General features: G+C 45.5%; 1 protein-coding gene across 1 annotated transcript in view; it reads right to left on the bottom strand.

Annotated features, from left to right (window-relative positions):
* Positions 1–2,570: 2,570 nt before the first annotated feature.
* CLSTN2 (calsyntenin 2) overlaps positions 2,571–21,869 on the bottom strand; it is a 609,016-nt gene continuing 589,717 nt past the window's right edge. Inside the window, exons 13-17 of the mRNA XM_041734226.1 lie at positions 17,006–17,176; positions 16,395–16,540; positions 16,165–16,288; positions 15,278–15,462; positions 2,571–13,467 (exon numbers count right to left, since the gene is read on the bottom strand). Of these exons, the coding sequence (XP_041590160.1) occupies positions 13,267–13,467; positions 15,278–15,462; positions 16,165–16,288; positions 16,395–16,540; positions 17,006–17,176 (827 nt within the window). The 3' untranslated portion in view covers positions 2,571–13,266. The remainder of the gene's footprint in view (positions 13,468–15,277; positions 15,463–16,164; positions 16,289–16,394; positions 16,541–17,005; positions 17,177–21,869) is intronic.

Below are 21,869 nucleotides of genomic sequence, written 5' to 3'. Positions count from 1 at the left end.
TGTAAAATAAATAAATAAATATTTAAAAAAAGACATAATATGTAGTACCACTAATGCTATCAGATTATTAATAGTATATATGCATATGATTAAGAGTGTGTAATTATAATTTTGAAATTTAGCTATGCATAATACATTATTATACAGTATATAATTATAATTAAAATATATACTGTATTGCCATATACTATATTGATTACATATTATAATATATATTATGTAAAATATATATTAGGGCTTGTTAAGAACTCTCTTGAAAGAAAAAAATCAGAAAATCTGGTAATAATGGGCAGCCATTCTTGCATTGACACAGTTGGCTAGAGCAGAGGGACAGTTTCCACTCTGGACTTGGCATGCATCTTTCTCTTCACATCTAGGTAGTTATACTCACTCTACCTGCTTTACTTCTGCAGGTATTTGAATTTGGCATAGAGCACCACATCCTGTGATCTGTTTCCCTCACCTCCACTCAGGTCGCTTTATAATACATCAGGACACGCTCTGAGGGTGCAGAGGATGGTAGGATCACATTCCACTGGGGAAATCAAGAATGGTATCACTGACAAATAACGTAGGAGCTTGGGAGTAGGAACTCCTGTTAGGGATAAAATTTCTATGGTCTGAGATATGGGAGGAGGGGTGGCATTCCAGGTAGCAGGAGCCACAGCAGCAACACTGTGGAGGTGGGAACACTCAACATGGGTTTGGGAACACCGAGACATGGGACTCATGTTGGGTGACTAGGAGATATGAGGATGGCCCAATGTAGGTTGGGCCAGGTCATTAAGAAGAGGTTTAATTCAGTTCAGTTTAATTAGTTCCCTCTGAGCCTTTCTATTGCAGGCTCTGCACTAGAGTATGAATACGGTTATGATTGAGATGAAACCTCTGCCTGAGACTTTTAGCCATAGTTTGATAGTTTAGAAGCTGGTTTGTTGGCATATATAAATTTTTGCTTTGGACCGTCTATCAGGTTAACCCAATATGAAGCCTATACTCAGGCCTGATAATTCAGGACTCTTTCAGTTTAAAGAATGGAGCTCATTTACCCTAAGGGTGAGGAGCCCCTAGAGCAACAGGGCCTTGTGTAGAAACAGTAGGCTCCCAGAAGTTTCTGTAGCCTGTTAGCCTGGGAAGCCACCTCCCAGGGAGCTTCTGCAGTGTGGTCTATGGCAGGCACAGTAACTGAGGAGGGAAGTGGGCAGGAGGCTGCTGTGGTGCTGAGAGATGAGGGGATGTTTTTGAAAGAGATGAGAGAGAATAGGCACAGAAGGAAGATGAGGAATCTATCAGATACAAGAACAGGGGCCAGATTTCTTTGGGGAAAAAGAGAGTGGAGAGGTCAGGGCTCTGGTAGTGAGCTGCTACACTGGGCTCCAGGGAAGCTCAGGGCTGGGGCATGGGGAGGTCAGTTGGTGTGTGTGTGTGTGTGTGTGTGTGTGTGTGTGTGTGTGTGACCAAAGTGAAGATGGAAGGACAAACAGACAAAGCCTTCCTCGGCTCCCTGCTGGCTCTCTGAGATTGGCTCTCTGCAATACAAAAATACAGCTCGGTGCGATATAAACATGCTGTCTTAACCTCAGGCAGAAGAAATCCTTCTAGGATCTGAATGATCTGTATTTGGGAGAAGATCATGGTGAACTAACTCCTTGGGGTAGAAGGATGGGCATGGATTTTAGCAGGACACCAGGGACTGAAGGAAAGATGACAAAGCTGCTCTCCAAAGAGAAAAAGAAAGTTGCCTCTTATTTCTGAGAAGGATGAGGAGGGAAGAGAGCAGGGGGGGGTGGTAGGAAAGGGAAGGGCGTGGTGGGGTGAGCATGCAGGTGGCACATGGCTGGGGGAGGGTAGCCAGAAGGAGTTGAACAAATGACAGTGCCTTTTGTGATAGGTGATGGCTGTGTGTCATGTGCAACGTGGCTCCTCTTCATGACTCCAACACTTCTAAGAAACTGTTTTTGACTTTTTCTTCCTTCTCGCTGGATTTTTCCTCCCTCTCTCTGACCAGAGGGCAGGCTTAACCCCTGGGTCAGGCCAATATGAAACAGGAAGGCAAGACAGCTGTAACTATAACTCAACCTAGGGAAGTGCTCTGGAGCTCTACCAGCTATGGGTGGGGAGGGGAGCCCATTCTCAGTGGGCTGCAGGGGCGAGATGGAACCTGGGTGTGAGGGAAGGTCAGCATGCAGGGGGCAGGAAGGGATGGGCTGGGAAAGATTCAGAGCTTTGCTCAGTCCCATCTGCCCTTTGGCAATGCCCGTAGCTCCAAGGATTAATTAAGACCAGACACAAAGGGCTCCAGCACTTGTAGGCACTAAGTACAGGAGGCTTGTCTTTGTACTGGTTTCCAGTAACAATGCTGCCAAGTTGTATTCTGGGTGTAACAGGGTACCCTAAGGGAGGCCTGACGGGGTCCAGCTTGCCATGTTACCACCCCTCATGTCCCACACCCCTCTCTTCCCCATGCAAGGATTTAGGATAGAGTTCCAAAGAATGTTGACCCAGCTAAGCAGTTCTCGGCACCTCGCCTCATCAAATTGTCTGAAGGATAAAAACTCTCAGAGGTCATCTTTACTGTGAAATTCTAAAATCATATTTATTCACCAATTCACAGAAAGTGTCGTAACGACCACCAGCATGAATCAGTTTGTAGGCATTTACAAGTCAAGGCTGAAAATAAATATCTGTCTGTGTCGAATAGGCATTTAACAAATTACTTGGAAACTGCAAGAATCTTAATTATTAGAAATGTAAAGTTTGTGACTCAAATATGGATAAAATCACAGTCATGGGAAGAAGCCCAACAGATTCCTGTGGTGGCTCTTATTTTCTTCCTATATCTTTATATACATGGAGATTCTCAGCGCCCTTCACTCTGCGTCAGCCTGAAGTGGACAGGACAGCTCAATTAGGCAGGGACTAGATCAGGGGAGGGGCTCATAGGTGTAGGGAGGAGAAGGGGCATTTTCTCTGGTCATCTGTGATTGGGCAACCTCATTCATTGAGCAAGATGATAAAGTGCTCTCCTGAAATTAAATTCTATAAATGCATACAGTCTTTCTAACATGATAGTCCAAAGTTTGCATTGTTTCACATCATACACACTAGTATATTTAGCAAATAAACACATTTTCTAGACTAAAAGGATTCAGTTTTTTGAGGCAGCTGAAAGAGCTCAGAGGTGGACATGTATCAGGTATACATACACGGGCCCACCTGTTGAGGTGGCATCTCCAGATATGGGTGATGGGAAGAGCTGAGAGAAGAATCATTAGACCTCTGAGACTGGCTGAGCCCAGAATCATTATATTTAGTTCTAGAATTGTACCCGAAGTTGGCACAACTCCACGGCATTGCACAAGTGTTTAGGAAATGGCAGAAGCAATAGGAGGGGACCCCTCAGTCCTGTTCCCTGTAGAAATAGCTTGTTAGATGTTATGCAGATGAGGTCTAAGTGATACAGACCCACTATGTGCAGCATCCTAAGTGATATAGGCCCACTCTGTACAGCATCCTGGCAAGAGCCAGACCCAGTGCCTGCAGCCAGCTGGACATTGTTCTGAATCTTTCAATTCATGCAAGCTTCTCCTCAGCCGAGGTGTAATGATCTAGGAGGGGGATGTGGCTGACTTGCTTCCCTGTGGCTCACTTAATTGGGTGTATAGTGAGTACTGAGTGTTTCCCATGTAGCGACAAGTTGGACCTTCCATTTTCCAATGCTTACTAAACTCCTACTATGTGCCAGGCACTGTTCCCAGTGCTCTGAGAGCTAAAAGTAAATGAGAACAATAAGAAAAAGTGTAACACCCAAACCTGTGCTTCTAAGGAACTGAAAAATGTGTTGGGATTGGGACCATTGACATCTTTATATCTTACGTATTTCTGTATTTTATGTATATATATGCATATGATGCACATAATTGCTGCCCTTAGCCTACTTTTCCCTGATAGCTTATATTTAACACATTAATTAATTTTCCAAGTGAATGTCCCACCGAGTCATTCTGAATCTTACCTTTCTGACATTATAATGTCCATGCCGATAACATAACACACCTAACTCTAATACCTATAGATATCTTTGAAAACAACCAACTTCTACATGCAGTTTCTTTTCTAAATTCACTGGCTGGTTTTCTTCAATTTCCTTTTCTGCTGTCCAGCTCAGGGCATCAACAACTTTTTTTTGGGAGCCACTGAGGTCAGCCTGGAAGCAATCAGGTGGATTGATCCATTGTGACTAGTTCAATTAAGAATGAAATCACCTTCAAATAGGTCTGACTTTGGAGGCATTGATTTGATTGCCTCAGGGTCACACGGCCAGGCTTCCCCATAGTTTACTGAAACTTGGATACAGCTTTCAGTATAGAGCAATGCTCTGGCTTCCCAGGTGAGGGTGTTCCTGTTCCGTCACTCTTCTCTAGCCTCACCTGTTCCCTCTCTAACTCTGAGTCAGCTTTCCCGTCAATCTCTTTTTTTGCCTTTTGAGTGATCAGCCCTGGATATCAAGTCTAACTTCCTAATCTCCAAAAGGCTTTTGCCTTATTTCCACCACTTGAAGTTTACAAGCAAAGATGTGCGTGCCATCTTCTGAATCCTGCACATTGATGGCTCCTTTGCAACCAAGGGAGGAGCTAAGGGGTATATTCCACGTTGCGCAGGATGGATGGACTTTTGTCTGCAGGGGTGTGCACATTACATTCCTATCTGTGACCCACAGGCCCAACCAGAACCCTTTCTCACAGAGGCCCCAGTGAACCCTTCCTAAGGCAGCTGTCTCCTGGCCCTTCCCTTCCCTTTTTCAAAGAGGCTGGACTCTAGTAGCTGAGACCTGCGGTTGATTCCCTGATTCTGCAAATAGAGACAACCTATGGGCTCTTTTCTTTGGTAGCTCTTTCTGCTGGGGAAAAGAACCCTTACCATGAGTGTGTGTGTGTGTGTGTGTGTGTCCCATTTATGTTCTGAAATGCTCAGAAAAAAAGGTCTGGATAGCTGAGATGCATTTTCATTTCAAGATAAAAGCAAACAGATGTTAAAGTCGGCATGTTTTTGTCACCTGGGATTAATACACACTGCCTGCATTTTGGCTCTTCTCACCTCTATTGCCCTCTTTTCCTTTGGCTGTTGGGGGTTGAGCTTCATCTTGATGGATCTCTGCATCAAATCTGTTGAAAGGAGCTGCAGAGTAGCACAAGACTAGGGCGATTAACAGATTAGGACGTCCTCCTTCCTGGGCAGCATCGTGACTCAGGACCTGAGGATGGAGCAGGTGGGCTTACCAGTGCCCCTCCAGCTGCTCTGGGCTTAGGGGCACCTTTTAGTGAGCTAGCAAGGGGCCACTCTCCAAGCAACTCCATTCTTGTTCTTTTCCTGCCCCTAGATATACTCCTACTTCTCCTTGCTCTGATTTTATGAAGGATTCTGACCTATATACTAAGAGAAAAGATGGAGGAGTCTTTTTCTATGGAAGCATCTTAATTTTTCACATCCTGTGCATTTGCTGAGGTTAGGTGATCTCTGGTATTCTGTTTAATTCACCATTTATCAAGCCCGTGCTATGGACTAGGTGCTGTGATAAGTGAGTGATACTTCTTGCCTTGACGAGGGCCTGTGACAGCAGAGGCGGCAAGAGCTCCCTCAGGGCCCATACAGCCTCACACAGCCATGTTTTCTGGCGCCTGGTCAGGGTTCCCAGTGGGTGCAACTGACAGTCCTCATGGAATGGGACTCTGACTTGAAATGGATCATCTCAGTGGTCCAGACGTAGCAGCACCTCTCTGGGGCTTAAAATGGGAGGGACTAGCTGATATTGGGACACAGTCCTCCCGTTTCTGACAAATGTAAATGACTGGTATGGCTTGCACAGTGACATATCTTGGGGGTCTCCTCTGTGCCTATTCTTCCCAATAAATATCCCTCATATTCTTTCCTTCCACCTGGTGTTCTGGCTAGATTGGAGCTCCTGACCCTTCTGTCTGACTGGATACAGATCTAAGCTTCTCAATGAGAGCAGAGCCCATCCTGCTCCCAGAACTACCTGAGGCCTCTCCACCCACGTCCTGCCATCCCATCCCTTGTCTTTTTGTCCCATAGGGGACTTTGTAATAAGTGACTTAATTTCAGGGAAACAAAATTGTCTTAAGGTCTTGGGAGAGAGATGTCGCATCAGAGACCAGGCTGGAGAAGAAAATTCTTCTGGACCTAAGTGACGTGAACAGGAAGAAACTTTCCTTTCACCTCTTGGGTCTGCTCTCTCCTGTGCTTCTCACAAACAACTGGCAAAGCAAAGCGTTGGTTCTTTTTAGCACAGTCTAATGTGTTAGAGATGGTTGTTCTTGATATGGTCACTGTAGTCTCAGGGGATTGATTGACCATTTAATCAGAAGACCCTTCCATAAACTAGGCTGGAGACATGGAGGTATCCTTGAGGGCATTTGGGGGAGGACTCGGCTAGGACAGGACTGACAGGACCAGGAATGTGCCTTTGATCAAGAGGGAACTGGGTTCTTAGAAACTATACAGCAGGTGCCAGCTTTCCAAGGCCATGTGTCTGGGTTCCCCTCCATCCCACTCCTCCTCTGTCCTCCACTCCAAGGCCCAGTGTTCCAGTTCTCTGACTCCTAGTCTCAGAAACCCTTACATGAGGACAGATTCTGCACCACAGGTAGGTGTAACTGATAGAATGTCAACTTGTTTCTCCCGAAAGGTTCTAGATCTTTGCAGAGTTTAAGCCATGAATCAAAAACCTAAATCAATAATTGGCAGATCTTTGGCTTCTGGGAGGTAGGGGAAAAGGGAATTGGTGGAGACTGGTACCTTTGCAGGTCTTAGAGATTTGAAGACCAACACAGAATCCGCCTGTAGAAAATGCTGCAGGTTTGTTTTAGGTTTTGTTTTCTACTTTTAGTAACATCCAGAATGAGTTACTGCCCTTCCAAGAAAAGCCATTAATTCTCCATCCAATTTTGTGTTTGGATTGTGACGCTGCATGACCCAGTCATATTACAGAAGGCGCAGCACCACAGTAAAGCTGGCAGTGTCCTTGGATGACCCCACGCCACTCTCTGTAGGCCCTGGTGGCTCCACAGCATAGATGCTCTGTGGGGACCAGTTCTCCTGGTGATGTAAGGACACTGCTACAGTTTAATCATTTCCTCTAATACATGGCCCTTCAGGAGGCTGCTTATATATGGGAATCTGGAAGGCAGTCTCCTTAGGGATGGGTGGCCTCACTACAGCCTCCCCTAGACTATGTGTCTCTCTAGGATTAAAGGGGCCAGACCAGCAGGAAATGGATCATGCCCTAGGGGAGGAGTGGAGTTGGGACGTGGCCCAAGGTTCCTTAAAATCACTGCTTCAGGGATGCCTGGGTGGCTCAGCGGTTGACTGTCTGCCTTCAGCCCAGGGCATGATCCTGGAGTCCCAGGATCAGGTCCCACATTAGGCTCCCTGCATGGAGCCTGCTTCTCTCTCTGCCTATGTCTCTGCCTTTCTCTCTCTGTCTCACGAATAAATAAAATCTTTTTAAAAAAATATCACTGCTTCAGGGAGTATGGACTAGAGTCTAGAGGGCCCTACAGGGTTCATAGAATGGTCTGCTTTGACTCCTTCTCTTCTCACTAGTAATTGACTCTCTTATCCTATTAATCATCTCCTCCCAGTGCCAGTGAAAATTATTCTCATCCTCTACATCTGTGGTTTTCAAACCTTAGAGTGCATCAGGATTTGAGAGCCTTGAAACATACACCACTGGGCGCCACCCGTGGTTTCTGATGCAGTAGCTCTTGGGTGGATCTTGTGCATTTGCATTTCTCACTCATCCCTAGCTGATGCTCTGGTCCAGGGCGCTCCTTGGGAATCTCTGCTCTACAGTGTCCTGTGGCGCTTAGCAAAGTCAAGCCCTTCTTCCCTCCTCAGCTCTGACTTCAGGCCTCAGAGGTCTTCCCTCATGTCATGCTTTTCATGTCTTTGAACTTGGCACATACCAGCCCCTGTATCTGGCTTACTTTCCAGGTCTGCCTGCCTGCCATTCATACTAAAGAACTTCCTTTGTAGTTTCACGGATTCTCAGTCATCAGCCACGTGATATCCACCTTGTGGGCAGGGTGACTTGCTTTCATCCATAAGTGACCTGGGTCAGGCTGGGGAAGAATTAGGAACATCTAGGAAAGCACTGCCTGCCTCCCTAGTGCTCTCCTCCGCTGGCCTTGGCAATGTGTGTGAGGGCTCCCAGAATCACACCTGCCATGTAACCTAGGGTGGAGAACTGCCAGAGCAAGTTACTGCCTTCCCCCAACTCCAAACTTCTGTCTGCATCAGTCTCCACTGCTCTCACAAAGGAAGCCTGCCAACAGTTCATGAGACCGAGAGACCCCCCTGGGCAGGGCCACACCTCATTCATCTACCATTCCCTCATTTCTGGCACGGGGCCTGGCACACCATGGGTACTCAGCAAGGATTTGCTGAATTACGTTGAACGTAGCTGCAAACACAGAATCCCATCTGTTCACTAATGGCATCCAGGGAATGTCTGATTGCTTTCTGGGGTGCTGGTGGAGATAACTTCTTGTGTCTCTTTGTACCTTCCTGGGATAGAGTCAAGTTTGACTTCTAGTCCACAGCCCTTGTAAAGCCAACTTCCCTTTGTAGTTGGTGCCAAAAGGAAAACTGGAGCAAGATCTATAGAGTAGGTACAGAATAAATTTATAAAATAAAGTAAATAAAGGCAGGGAAATGAAAGTGCTGGAGTAGACTTTAAAACTTTCACTGTTCATTTCCTTTGCCTACAGCTGGGCAGCAGAAAGTGATTACATGAAAATTAAATTGTGCCAAGGGCTTTGGCTTGTCAGCCTCGATAAAAGTCTGATGCAGATAGAGGATCCTGTACCGTCCGTAGCCCTCCAGAGTATTTCACGGGGGCTTTGTGGATACCCCAAAGGCCCGAGAATGATCCTACCTGAAAACCATCTACTTTTCACTTGTAAATTCTTTCAAAGAATTAAACTCGTGCCCTCACTTTTTTTGGTAAAACTGATTTAGTTAATTTCAATGAGAGGATGATTAAGAAAAAGTCCTCTTTTCTTCCTCTTGCTAATATTGAATTACAGAGCCATGAAGAGTGCTAATTTTGAAATGTGCTGGGTAGGGCTTTCTACTGATTATGTTGCTATTGATTCAAACAGTCAAAAGTCTTTAGGATCATTTTTAGAGCAATGGCATGAATAGAGCCGAAATGGAAATCAGTCTGAGATAATGAACACCCCTGCTTAGAAATCATTATGGGCTGAGTCATGCTGGGAATGCGCTGTGCCTGGGAGTTGTCCCTGAGCTCAGGGGAGTTAGCACTCAGTGGTCAGTCAGTTTGGGCACTCAGGGCTTGGAGTTCTTGATGAATGCTTATCTGCGTTCAAGTCAATTTGACGAGTAGCAGGTGTTTTTTGTTGTCATTTTCTTGCTGGGACATGAACATTTAAAACTTAATTAAGGGCCGTGGAGTTGTTTGTAGTTCATTTTGGAGGCAAAGACCCCTGGGGGGATGAGGAAGGGTCTAAGATAGCAATTTACTTTCTCTTGGTACATAGAAGGGCCGCTTTCCTTGAATGTATGGTAGAGGTATGCAAACTGTGACCCAAGGCCAAATCAGGCAGGCTGCTGGGTTTTGTATGGCCCATGGGCTCAGAAGAGTTTTTAACATTTTAAATGGTTGAAAGTAAAAATCGAAAAAGTAATAAAATTTCATGATATGTAAAAATATGAATTCAAATTGTCTGCTCTTTTAGTATTCATAAATAATTTTTTTGGAACATAGCCATATCCATTCATTTATGTATTGTCTGTGGCTTATTTCATGCGACAGTGGCAGAGTTGAATACTTGCAACAGAGACCATATGGCCTGCAAAGCCTAAAATATTTACTATCTGGCTCTTTCCAGATAAAGTTTGCTGACATCTGCTGTATGTACCGGCATGGAGGACATTGCTTCCCACTAGGAGCCCTCTTCCTGGAGGATCTGTGTCCACTAGGTATAGCTCTTGCTAACTGCAGAGTTGTGTAGTCTAAACCCTGCTTGATAGGATGATTGAGAACATTTAAGAAAATGATAATGAAATAAGATCCCCTGAAATCATATTTTTGTTACCTACTTACATTTGGGCCTTGGTCAAATTCAAAACATTTGATTAACCTACTAGAGTTACTTTTGGTATTAAGACAGCTGACCAACTAGTTGATTGCTTTACTCCATTGGGCAGCTCAGTCTGTATTGGCCTATTCCATTTCAACCTCCTCTTCCTCCCCCTCCATGTCACCTGAGTCACTTGAGAGGTTTCAGCCTATCTCTTTCCCAGCTCCAAAAATCTGGTCATCCTCTTGGCAAGATAAGCAATGGTCTGGCCTGTGGCCAAACTGGTCAGCTGTTCCTCTGGGGTATGAGCCTGCACCTGCTGCCTCTGATGTCTGGATGAGAGGCTGCATGGTGTACAGGCCATCTGGGAGTTCTGGTTCCTGGATACCAGCATATGGAGCCTGGAACATGCTGGGCTGATTGATGACATTTTTCACTCTTTATTAGAATATCTGGTGTAGAGCAAGTTAAATTACTCACTACTCACCTGAATGGTCTCTTAAGCTTCTGCTACTTCTATATAACCACTCCTTGTTGAGTACGGCTTTGGGAACATGATAAATGCCCATTGACCCAGCAGTATTTCAAGTGTCTCGTCTTTTGAGCTGACACACAGTGTGACTTGGCACAACAGGAGTTGATGGAGAGGGTCCTGACTTGTTCCCATTGTTTCTCTACATCAGTCCAGTCACAAACAATTCAACTCTGCATCCCTAGCCAAGTGCCACTTTCACCTGCTCCCCCCACCCCCATAATCCCTAAATTAGGGCCCAATTAGCTCCCTCAACCAGAAGTGATACAGTCATTGGAGATAGCCGGAAGGCATGAGGAACCCCTTCTCACCCCACCCAAACTGAAAAGAGTGTGTAAAGACTCAGATATTTTAAATGTAAATCCAATTGAAAAAGCACTGGTTGTGATGAGCACCAGGTGGTGTAAGTGCTGAATCACTAAATTCTACTCCTGAAACTAATTACACTATATATTAACTAGAATTTTAAAAACTTGCAACATCAAATTTTATCTTACGAATAACAAAAAATTGGTTTTAAACCATAAATTTGGTTTTTACTGCCATAATTTTGATAGAATTCTGTTAGCTCCTAAATGCCCAACTGGAGAATCTTTTATTTAATGAAAGGGATTATGGAGACTAAGCAGTGTTAGAGATTTTCTCCTTATAGCTGTGCAGACACAACCTGATAGAGCATTTTGGTTGGGAGAATTCACCCAATCTTACTCAGCTTTAGCATTTCCTAGGGCTGCTGGTTGAGTGCTTAGCACATAGTAGGTCCTCAACAATGCTTGTGAGCTGCATAAATATAAGTAGAAGCAGGGCTATGGGCACTGGACCAAGAGTGGCAGGTGGGAAGTCTGGTCTTGTCTCTACCTCTGAGTGACTCTGAACAAGATGCTGAAGCTATGAACTTCAGTTTACTCAAAATAGGCCTGACAATAGGTGTCCCAACTCCCTGACAGAGTTATGGTGAGGCTCAAAGGGGGGAACAGAGTGCAAAAAACACTTTTGATGGTGGAAAAAGCTGCATCAGGTAGTTTTCTTCAATCAGAAGCTTGCAGGGGCCTCTCATGGATCCTCGTTGGGTGCAGCTCAAACTAGAGGTCATTCATGATGGTCCCCCTTAAACTCTATTTTAGTGACATGGTGAGTAGAATGAACAGATTCTCAACTTACTTTTGAACCTGAATGCCCCTGTGACTAGGGGCCAGCTCTGTGCCTCTGCCAGTATGGGATGAACAACAGGGGGAGGGTGGGAGGACAGGGACAGATTGTCTCTGGCTTTATCCTTTGTCTGTACATTCACAACAAAGACGGTCTCAGAGCCTTGTGGAAGTCCTAGAATGGCCCTGTTTTTGCCTGCTAATCTCTGGTCACAAAAGAGCACAGACAAGTTACTATAGCAACTGTTCTCTCCTTACAAGGTGTCCATGTTAGGATGGAGGTGGAAAAGATTTTATTGAAACAAGAAGAAAAAAATTAGGTTTTCAGATATATTTGCCCTCCACCCAAAGCACTGCTCCTTTAATACAGCAGCAGCTGTTACTATCACAGATATGCTCCTAATTCCTAACATTCAAATCTCCAAACTTTCATTTTTAGATTTGGTGCAGTTCATGCTGGTCCTAATACATCGGAGAGGGATGAATTTGCTCAGAAGGCAAAACAGTGTGAAACAGGTGATGAGGGACCCTCAGACTAGATGCTGAGAGCCTTGTCCACCTCTGGCTTCCCTCTGGCTGGGAAGACCCCAGCCACCCCCATCTCCCAGATCTGTGCCCACCATAGTACCCAGCTGCTCATCCTATCAGCCCTTCCTTCTGGTCCCTGGCTGCAGGCTTGTCACACTGTTGCTTGAGGCAGTACCTCTGCGGAGTGCTTGCTGGTTCCTGTGATGTCATGTGGTGGCAGCCTGGTTGACAGAGAGCTTTGGCTGGGGCCCAGGCCCTGCTGTGGCCAAAGACCTAGTCTTGGTTTTGGACTTTTCATCTAAGCTTATGTGACCTCAGAAAGGACAAAGGGAAAGGCTTTCCAAACTGGGGAGAGCGTATGTGTGCATGTGGGTGTGCGTGCATGTGAACCTTTCCCTATATGTTAAATCTGCCTCAACAAAGACTTTCTTTTAGAGTATTAAGGACTGAAGACCTCTTATGTGTGAAGTCTGACCACCTTGCCCACGTGAAGCCACCTGAAAAGTCAGGTGAGAAGAACCTGCTGGTCTGTGTGGAAGAGGAGATGGGGTCAGGTGCACGCACAGTGAGCTGGAACCCAAGGGCCCTGGGCACAGGGAGCCCGGGGGAGGTGAGTGACATAAAGGCTGACTTTTTTCCTTGCAGAGAAGAACAAAGGCAGAACTCTGCAGATTGGCTGACAGGATGCTAGGCGAGTCCAGGGCAGAAGTAGGGGCTACAGGGCAAAGTCCACCCTGAAGTCTCCACTAATGATGACCCTGGGCTTCTTGGACCCTCCCTAGGGAGTGCCCAAGGAATAAAGGGTGACTTCCAGGACGCTGGGGAAGGCCTGCCCAGACTTGTCATAGAAATCAGAGGCGACAGGTGATAGACTCAGGCGTATATCAGGTGGGGCTTACAAAAGGGACACTGGGTGGGCACAGACAGCTGGGCACTAGTAGGGCAGGGCAGAGTCGTCCCACTCCAGCTGGGCTTGCCTGGCTCCACTCTGCCCATGTCTGCCCTTGCCCATCCCTTCCTCCTCCTCTTCCTCTTCGCTGTCCTCTGAGTCACTGCTGCTGGAGCTCATGTCTTCCTCCACTTCTTCCTCCTCCTCCTCAGTCTCCTCTTCCCCACGCCCTGGTTCTTCATGTTTCTGGATGTCGGGGAGAAAAGGGACATGCTCATCAGGGGTTGAGCAGAACCCACTTTGGAACTTAAATGTTTCTCCCTCCACTAAGGGAACATTTCAGGCCCCTTGAATTCCTTTCCCTTCATGTTAAACCCATGGGCCTGGGGACAGGCGTCCTGGATGTGAGGTCCTCTGGTGAAAGGCAAATCAGAGGGCTAAGGATGAAGAAGAAATAGTGAATTCCAAGACCTGGACTCAAGGTAAATGGTGGGTTTTAAACACAAGACATCAAAGCCAGTCCCTTCCATCACTGAATGAGCCTTTCAGACCAAAGTTTGCTTTCTGGCATTCCTGGCACCTGTCTGTATGGAGCTAAGTCTTAGGTGTTTGCTTCTCAGTAAGAGCACGGCATTTACACTTACAGCCCATTTCCAGGTGAGATTATATTTGCTGGGAGCAGAAGGTCTTCTAAGCCAAGACTCAGGTGTGTTGCTCCTCAGAAATATTCCTCTGGGAAGGACAAAGTTCATGGTCCTCATTTTCCATGCCTCCCCCCTTACTATCTTTTCCAGTTCTATTCCTGTCCTACCCCCAGCCAGGTTTTTGGTGATTCTAGCAAAATCTTAGTTCTGGATTTATGTTTTAAGGTAATGAAACAGCCGTAAGATGCAAGTGCCCTTGTGTGGTTGCATCCCCTCCCTGGAGCAGCTTCTTTTCTACCTTAACCCACCTCCACCCTAACCCATTTTTCAAAGCCTCCCTTAGGCTAACCTCCTGCGGGAAATCTTTCCTGAACACTCCAGCCTTAATGGCTCTCCCTACTCATGCTTCACTGATGGCTGGCATTAGCAGGTTAGCCCCTCAGTGAGAACACTCCTGCCAGGACTCTGATCCAGGCACAGGGGCTTGTTTCTCACAGCTGAGGCTCAAGTTCTCTGAGGTGGAAATGCTGGTGTCCCCAACTAGTGCACACAGCATTCTATGTACAACCTGTGCTAGGAGAAGGAAGCTGAGCATCAGCCTGCTGGCTATGAAACTAGAGCATGAGGCCAACTCAGGAAGATCTTGGGGACCCAGTTCATTCCTCAGTGACTGTTGATCTTCCCCTGCTTTTCTAGTCCTGCCTCTACCACCACCCAGGACCCATGGGCAGCCCGCAAGGTACTTGGATATTCATATGTCCAGACCTGGGCCTTAGACCCTCATGGGTGGATGTTGGAGGTTGCTGGCTAACTGAATATGACATTAGGGTCTGGCAACCTTGAGTTGAATATTGGCACTGCCATTATCAGCTATATAAGTTTGAGCACTTTGACTTTCTCTCAGAGTTGGTTCCTACCTTGGGAAGTGGGATGGTGTATACAGAGCACCGTGTGCAGTGTCTGGCATGATGAGGGGCTCTATGAAGGGCAGCTATTGCTGTTGTATTTTTGTTTTAACCTATTCTGAGCCTTTAAGTGAGCTCTGTAGGCAGCATGGAGCAAAGCCATCTAATTTACACTGTTAATCAAAAATTCAATACTGAGTCTTTAAGTGTTAGTCAGCTCTGAGTTAAATACTATGGGGGAGGCAAGGGATAGACACCACATGGCTGTGTGCCTTAAGAAATGTCTGGTTCTGTTTGTAGGGTGAGAGCAATTCACACATTTTTAAGCACTGAATGCAGCTGGTGGGAGAGTATGGTCCATGCAGGTGGAGTGGGCTGAAGGTGCTCAGAGAAGGCAAGGGTCAGTGGGGCTGGGCTAGTTGGGGCAGGGCTTCCAGCACAGGGAAGATGGAGCTGATGGAGGGGAAGCCTCCTGCCCCAAGATCCCAGCCCCTATATGAGGATCACCTCCATGGGGTTGACTGTAATAGTGAGCGCAGAGTCGTCCCAATCCATCTCCGCCTCCTTGGCAGCCTCCGTCTCTTGGGTGAAGTGCTGGTGGGCAATCCGGACCCGGTACACGCCCATGGCCACGACAAACACCAGCATGCATACGGAGATGATGATGACCACTGTGGCGATGCTTGGGACCACTGGAACGAGGAAGGAATCCACATGATGTGGTGAACGGAAGGACTAGCTCAGTCTTGGGATGGAGTATGAATGAAACATCCACGTGTAGGCTAAAACCTGCCCTACTGCTTCTCAGTTGTGGAACTCTGAGCCAGCACCTTACTCTGTCTGGGCTTCATTTTCTTCATCTCTATAATGGATTGAATAATTCTCACCCCATAGGTAATTGTGAGGAATAAAGCAAATGATTGATGTAAGTTCTCTTCTATCTTTTGCTTTCCCCCTCAAATTCTAGGGCACCTTCCACTGAGAGCCAGGCACTGTGGAATTTCACAGGGACTAACACAGTGCTCACCAGACAGTAATACAAATGGCAAGACTGGAACTGAAGTAAGGTGTGCAGGTGTGTGTGTGTGCGCGCGCCCATGCGTGCACTTGCATATGAAGAGGCTCAGAGAAAGTGGCTCTGAGGCCTCAAAGGACTTGGAAGACTTCACCCTGGCCCTTTGTACTGACCTCTGTTATGCTAGATAGTGAATCTTTCCCTGACTAGCCCTCTACTGAGTCTGTGAGTATCTCATAGGCAGGACCCACATCTTTTCCAGTCCTGGGTTCCTCTCATTTCTGGGCACCTATGGCTGCTGCACCATACCTGTTAGTGGATGGTCTTGAACCACAATGACTGCCTGATATCCTGAGGTCCTTCCTCCAAGGCCACCTACCTGAACTGCGCTGGATGCTACTCTGGGACTCAGGGTGGTGGACAGACTGCAGAAAGGGAGGCTGCACAATAAGGTGGTTGACGTGCTCCTTGTCTGAGACTCTGGCCTCATGGAGGATGCTGACCTAGGAAGAGCAAGGAGAGGTACTGCTGACCAGGAGTGGCAGGTTGGCCCAAACAAGGAACAAGTGATAACTCTGAAATTCCCTAATGATGGCAGGACCCACTCACCTCCAGGTTGAACTCATTGCTGGTATAACGCCCGTTGAGTTCTGAGCACTTGATTCTGAACCGCCGAGACTCAAGGGAAGCTGGGTGCCAGTTGCGGTAGCGGATGTGATGCAGTACCTGTTCGTAGCGGCTCATGGAGCCCACACCTGTGCCAAGAGACCACCCCTGTCATAAGAAGGTAGAAGATGGGGGAGGGTAGGATGTGGCTGCTGGGACTTGCGGTTCCTTTGAATTTGTCTAGGGTAAGAACTTGAAGTGTTGTTTAGGGGCAGACAAATGTATGGACACAGAAGGAGCCAATTGAACTGACCCACAGGATTTTGAAATACATTAGGCTCTGACCAGAATGGCCTCAGTCTGTCAAATGCTGCTATGAAATTTGCTGAGGTCAAACAGTAGAAGAGAAAGCATGCACCTACTTTCTACAGAAGAGGTCCTCAAGATGCTGGAGTAGTTCACTGACGGAGAGGCTAGAAGTTCCTTCTCTGAGGTCAAGGATCCCTACCCTGACCCCTTCTCCACAGGTGACAGAGCACCATCATACTCATGACTCCAGCATGAGGGCACTCTGAGAGGAGAGCACCAGGTTATGCAGCAGAGTGTGGTCTCACCGTAGATGGAGTAGCCTGCTGTGGAGTTGGTGGCATCCAGGTGTCGCTGATGGAGCTCACTGTGGTTGAGCTCCAAGCACTCCTGTCTTGGGTCCAGGTCCCCTCCAAGCACCAGAATGTCACAGAAATCTAAGTTGTGAAGCATTTCTTCTAAGACTGCTGTTTTGGGTGCTGAGGGAAGACAGACATATGGGAAACATAGGCATGAGGACAACTCAGACAGCAGGCTTGTGTGTCAGCTTCCTCCTCCATGACTGCATCCCAGGGTTAAACTGGGTCAGGATTAAACTGGGTCAGGAGAAGAGGCTGTGTCATCCCAACCACCACCTCCACAGCTCAGACAAATGCCCTGAGGTTGACCTCAGGATGGATTTCTGTGAAGAGCATGAGTAGTCAAAATATGTGAATTTGAATACCAGCCACTAAGACACTTATAGGACTAGAGAAACTACCTACCTCTCAATTTCCTATCTGTAAAGAGGATGAGGGTCTTGAGAAGTTTGAAGACAGACCTAGTATGTGCTCAATAAGGGATAGTTCTCTTTCGGGGACAGTGCCCTTCTACCATGCTCTCCTAGCTTTCCCCATGTGGTCATGGTGTATCTGTCACCCCAGCAGACCCTGAGGTTTTCAAGTGCAGGGGTACTGTTCTTCTTTTATTTATTTCTTTCCTTTTTTTTAAATGACTAACTCCTCAGTACTTAACCCAGTGGCTCATATGGAGCATATTGGTACACACTGCACAAATGGAGATGCATTATTAATATGATGAAACGATTAAGTAAACTGGTTAATTGACAATGCTTTGGTCAGTCTAGCAATCCTGTCCTGAATGTATGACCTCAATTTTCCCAAAGGGATGTCTGAGTGACACATTGGCAGTCCTAACTTAAAAGTGATTGGGACTTCTGTGGAATATGGAGGAGGAGGAGGACCCTAAGCTTCCCTCATCCCATGGAGATACAGCATAGAAGCAGCAGTTTGAAAAATGCCTGGAGTATATGGGAGGGAGGTTTACTAATTTCAGAGCATGTGCTGAAGGGACGGAGATTATTGGGAGACTCTTACAAGAACAAAGAACATGTAGGCACCATTTCCTTCCCCTGCTCCCCAGCCTAGACACAGACACCTGAGGGAACAAGCACAGTGCCCACACATGCTACCTAACTTGTTAACAGTGCAACCATTCCTAGGTTCTCCTGAAGACATGCCCCTTTCAGCCAGGCCTCCACTCCAGGTTCCTTCTCAGAGCAAACTTGCATAAATCTTCCTAAAACCAAGTGGCCTGCACTAAGTTCTCCTGCTGATCAACCCCCTCCAATATGATCTTGGCCAGAGCCCATCCAAAGTGGTGCCACAAGCCCTGCAGTGTGCAAGCAGGCCTAGAAGGGACCAGCACTAGTCAAAAGGGATTCCTTTCCTGGGGAAAGGAGATGATAACACATACCCAAACTGCAGCCCCAGCAGTATGCTAGGGGCAGATATCTGGTCTGACTACAGGCCCCACCCACCCACAAAAGCTTCCTAAGGAACAACACAGGAAAAGCACCCTGCAGCTTGATGCTACTGCATCTCTGGCAAATGCCTGGTCTGACTCAACTCAAGCCCAAGGCAAGCCCAGATTGGCTAACACCATAGGGACCAAACCCTGCCCACAGCAGGCAAAGAGAGTCATTGCAGACCACTGGGCTGAAGGCAAAAAGCAGTTCATCCACAACAGTAGTTCACACACAACACACACATAGAGATGCTCCTGAAGCGCCAGGTTCTGGTGAACAGGGGACACTGTAGGGCACTATAGGACCTCTTCATAAGGCCACTACTTTCAAGAGCAGGAGGCCTTGCTGACTTTTTCAACACAGAGGGCTAGACAAAATGAGAGGGGAGAGGAATGTGTTCCAAATGAAAGACCTAAACAAAAATGAAGAGCAATATCCCGGGTGTAGAATTTGAAGTAATGGTCATAGATACTCAGTGGACTGGTGAAAAGAGTGGAGGACCTCAGTGATATCTTCAACAAAGAGACAGAAAACAACCAACCAATCAGAAATGAAGAACCCAATAAATGAAATTAAAAATATATAGAGGGAATACATAGACTAGAGGAAGCAGAATGGATTGACAATATGGAGGACAGGATAATGGAAAGCAATCAACAGGAGAAAATGAACAGGAGAGAGAATAAAAATGAAAAGAGACATAGGGAACTCAGTGTCACCATCAAAGATAATAACATTTGCATTCTAGGGAGCTAGAAAGAGAAGAAAAAAGGGGACAGAGAATTTACTTGAAGAAATTACAGCTGAAAACTTCCCAAATCTGGGGAAGGAAACAGAAATCAAGATCCAGGAGGCACAGAGGGACCCCAACAAAATCAAAACAAGGAGGTCCACACCAAGACACAGAATATATGGTGAAGAATAGTGATAGAGAATTCTATTATTTTTTAGAGACAGCATGTGAGCAGGAGGGGAAGGGCAGAGGAAGAGAGAATTTTAAGCAGGTAGCATGCTCAATGTAGAGCCTGACCACTACCCTGAGATCAGGACTTGTGCCAAAATCAAGAGTCTGATTCTTTTAACTGAGCCAACCAGGCACTGAAAAGAGAATTTTAACAACAGCAAGAGAAAACGGTTACATATAAGGAAAACCCATAAGGATACTAGCTGATTTTTTAGTAGAAAGGTTGCAGGCCAGAAGGGAGTGGCATGATATATTCAAAGTACTGAAAGGAAAAAAAAAATGCAGCCAAGAATACTCTATCCAGCAAGGCTATCATTCAGAAGAAGGAGAGATAAAGAGTTTCCCAGGAAAACAAAAGTTAAAGAAATTTATGACAACTAAGCCAGTCCTACAGAAAATGTTAAAGGGGATTTGCTGAGTGGACAGAAAAGACCATAAGGAGCAAGAAAAGAAAGAACCACAAAAGCAGTAAAAATAAGTTATTCATGAGTATCAGTCAAGGGGCTCACAAAAGAAAAAGATGTAAAGTATGACACTATATACCTGAAATGTGAGGGTGGGGGGATAGGAGTAAAGAGTGAGTTCAAACTAAAGTGACCAACTTAAATTAGACTGCTATATGCAGAAGATGTTATTTATAAACCTAATGGTAACCACAAATCAAAAACCAGAATACATATGCAAAACATAAAGAGAAAGAAATCCAAGTATATCACTACAGAAAGCCAACAAACCATGTGAGAAGAGAGCAAGAAAGGAACAGAGGAGAACTACAAAACCAACCATAAAGCAAGTAACAAAATGGCCAATTAGTACACCTATCAATAATTACTTTAAATATAAATGGACTAAATACTTCAATGAAAAGACACAGAGTGAGGGAATGGGTTAAAAAAAGCAAAACCCATCTATATGCTGCCTGCAAGAGACTTATTTCAGACATAGAGGCACATGCAGATTGCAAGTGAAGGGATGAAAAAGCATGTATCATGCAGATGGAAGTGAAAAGCCAGAATAGCAATACTTGTATCTGACAAAATAGACTTTAAAAAATGGACTGTAACAAGAGACAAAGAAGGACATTCAATAATCACAAAGGGACTAATCCAACAAGAAGATATAACAATTATAAATATTTATGCACCCAACATGGGAACACCCAAATACACAAAGCAGCTAGTAACAAACATAAGGGAAGTAATCGATAGAATGATAATAGCAGGGGACTATAATACCCCACTTACATCGATGGATACAGTATTCAAGCAGAAAGTCATCAAGGAAACAGTGACTTTGAATGACACATTGGACCAGATGGATCTAACAGATATATTCATCCTAAAACAGCAGAATACACATTCTTTCAAGTGCACATGGAACATTCTCTAGAATAGATCACATTAGGCCACAAGACAAGCCTCAACAAATTCAGAAAGATCAAAGTCATACTGTGCATCTTTTCTGACCACAATGCTATGAAACTAGTAACCAACCACAAGAAAAAAATCTGGAAAGACCACAAACACATGGAGGTTATATAATGTACTACTAAACAATGAATGGTTCAACCATGAAATCAAGGAGGAAATAAAACAAATACATGGAAATAAATGAAAACAACAGTCTGAAACCTTTGGGATGCAGCAAAAAGTGGTTCTAAGAGGTAAGGTTTTAGCTATACAGGCTAACCTCAGAAGGAAGAAAAATATCAAACAACCTTACACATATAGACTTAATGGAACTAGAAAAAGAACAACAAAATCCAAAACTAGCAGTAGGAAGTACTGGTAGTAATAGGTAATAATGATTAGAGCAGCAATACATAATATAGAAACTAGAAAGAACATTAGAACAGATCAATGAAATCAAGAGTTGGTTTTTTTTTTTTTTTTTTTTAATTAACTTTTATTGGTGTTTAATTTACCAACATACAGAAAAACACCCAGTGCTCATCCCGTCAAGTGACCACCTCAGTGCCCGTCACCCATTCCCCTCCAACACCCGCCCTCCTCCCCTTCCACCACCCCTAGTTCGTTTCCCCGAGTTAGGAGTCTTTATGTTCTGTCTCCCTTCCTGATATTTCCCAACATTTCTTTTCCCTTCCTTTATATTCCCTTTCACTATTATTCATATTCCCCAAATGAATGAGAACATACACTGTTTGTCCTTCTCCGATTGACTTATTTCACTCAGCATAATACCCTCCAGTTCCATCCACGTTGAAGCAAATGGTGGGTATTTGTCGTTTCTAATTGCTGAGTAATATTCCATTGTATACATAAACCACATCTTCTTTATCCATTCATCTTTCGATGGACACCGAGGCTCCTTCCACAGTTTGGCTATTGTGGCCATTGCTGATAGAAACATCGGGGTGCAGGTGTCCCGACGTTTCATTGCA

The sequence above is a fragment of the Vulpes lagopus genome, chromosome 19 (assembly GCF_018345385.1).
Source record: "Vulpes lagopus strain Blue_001 chromosome 19, ASM1834538v1, whole genome shotgun sequence".
NCBI lineage: Eukaryota > Metazoa > Chordata > Mammalia > Carnivora > Canidae > Vulpes > Vulpes lagopus.
The sequence above is the reverse complement of the archived record's forward strand: the minus strand, read 5'-3'. Positions and strand labels throughout refer to the sequence as shown.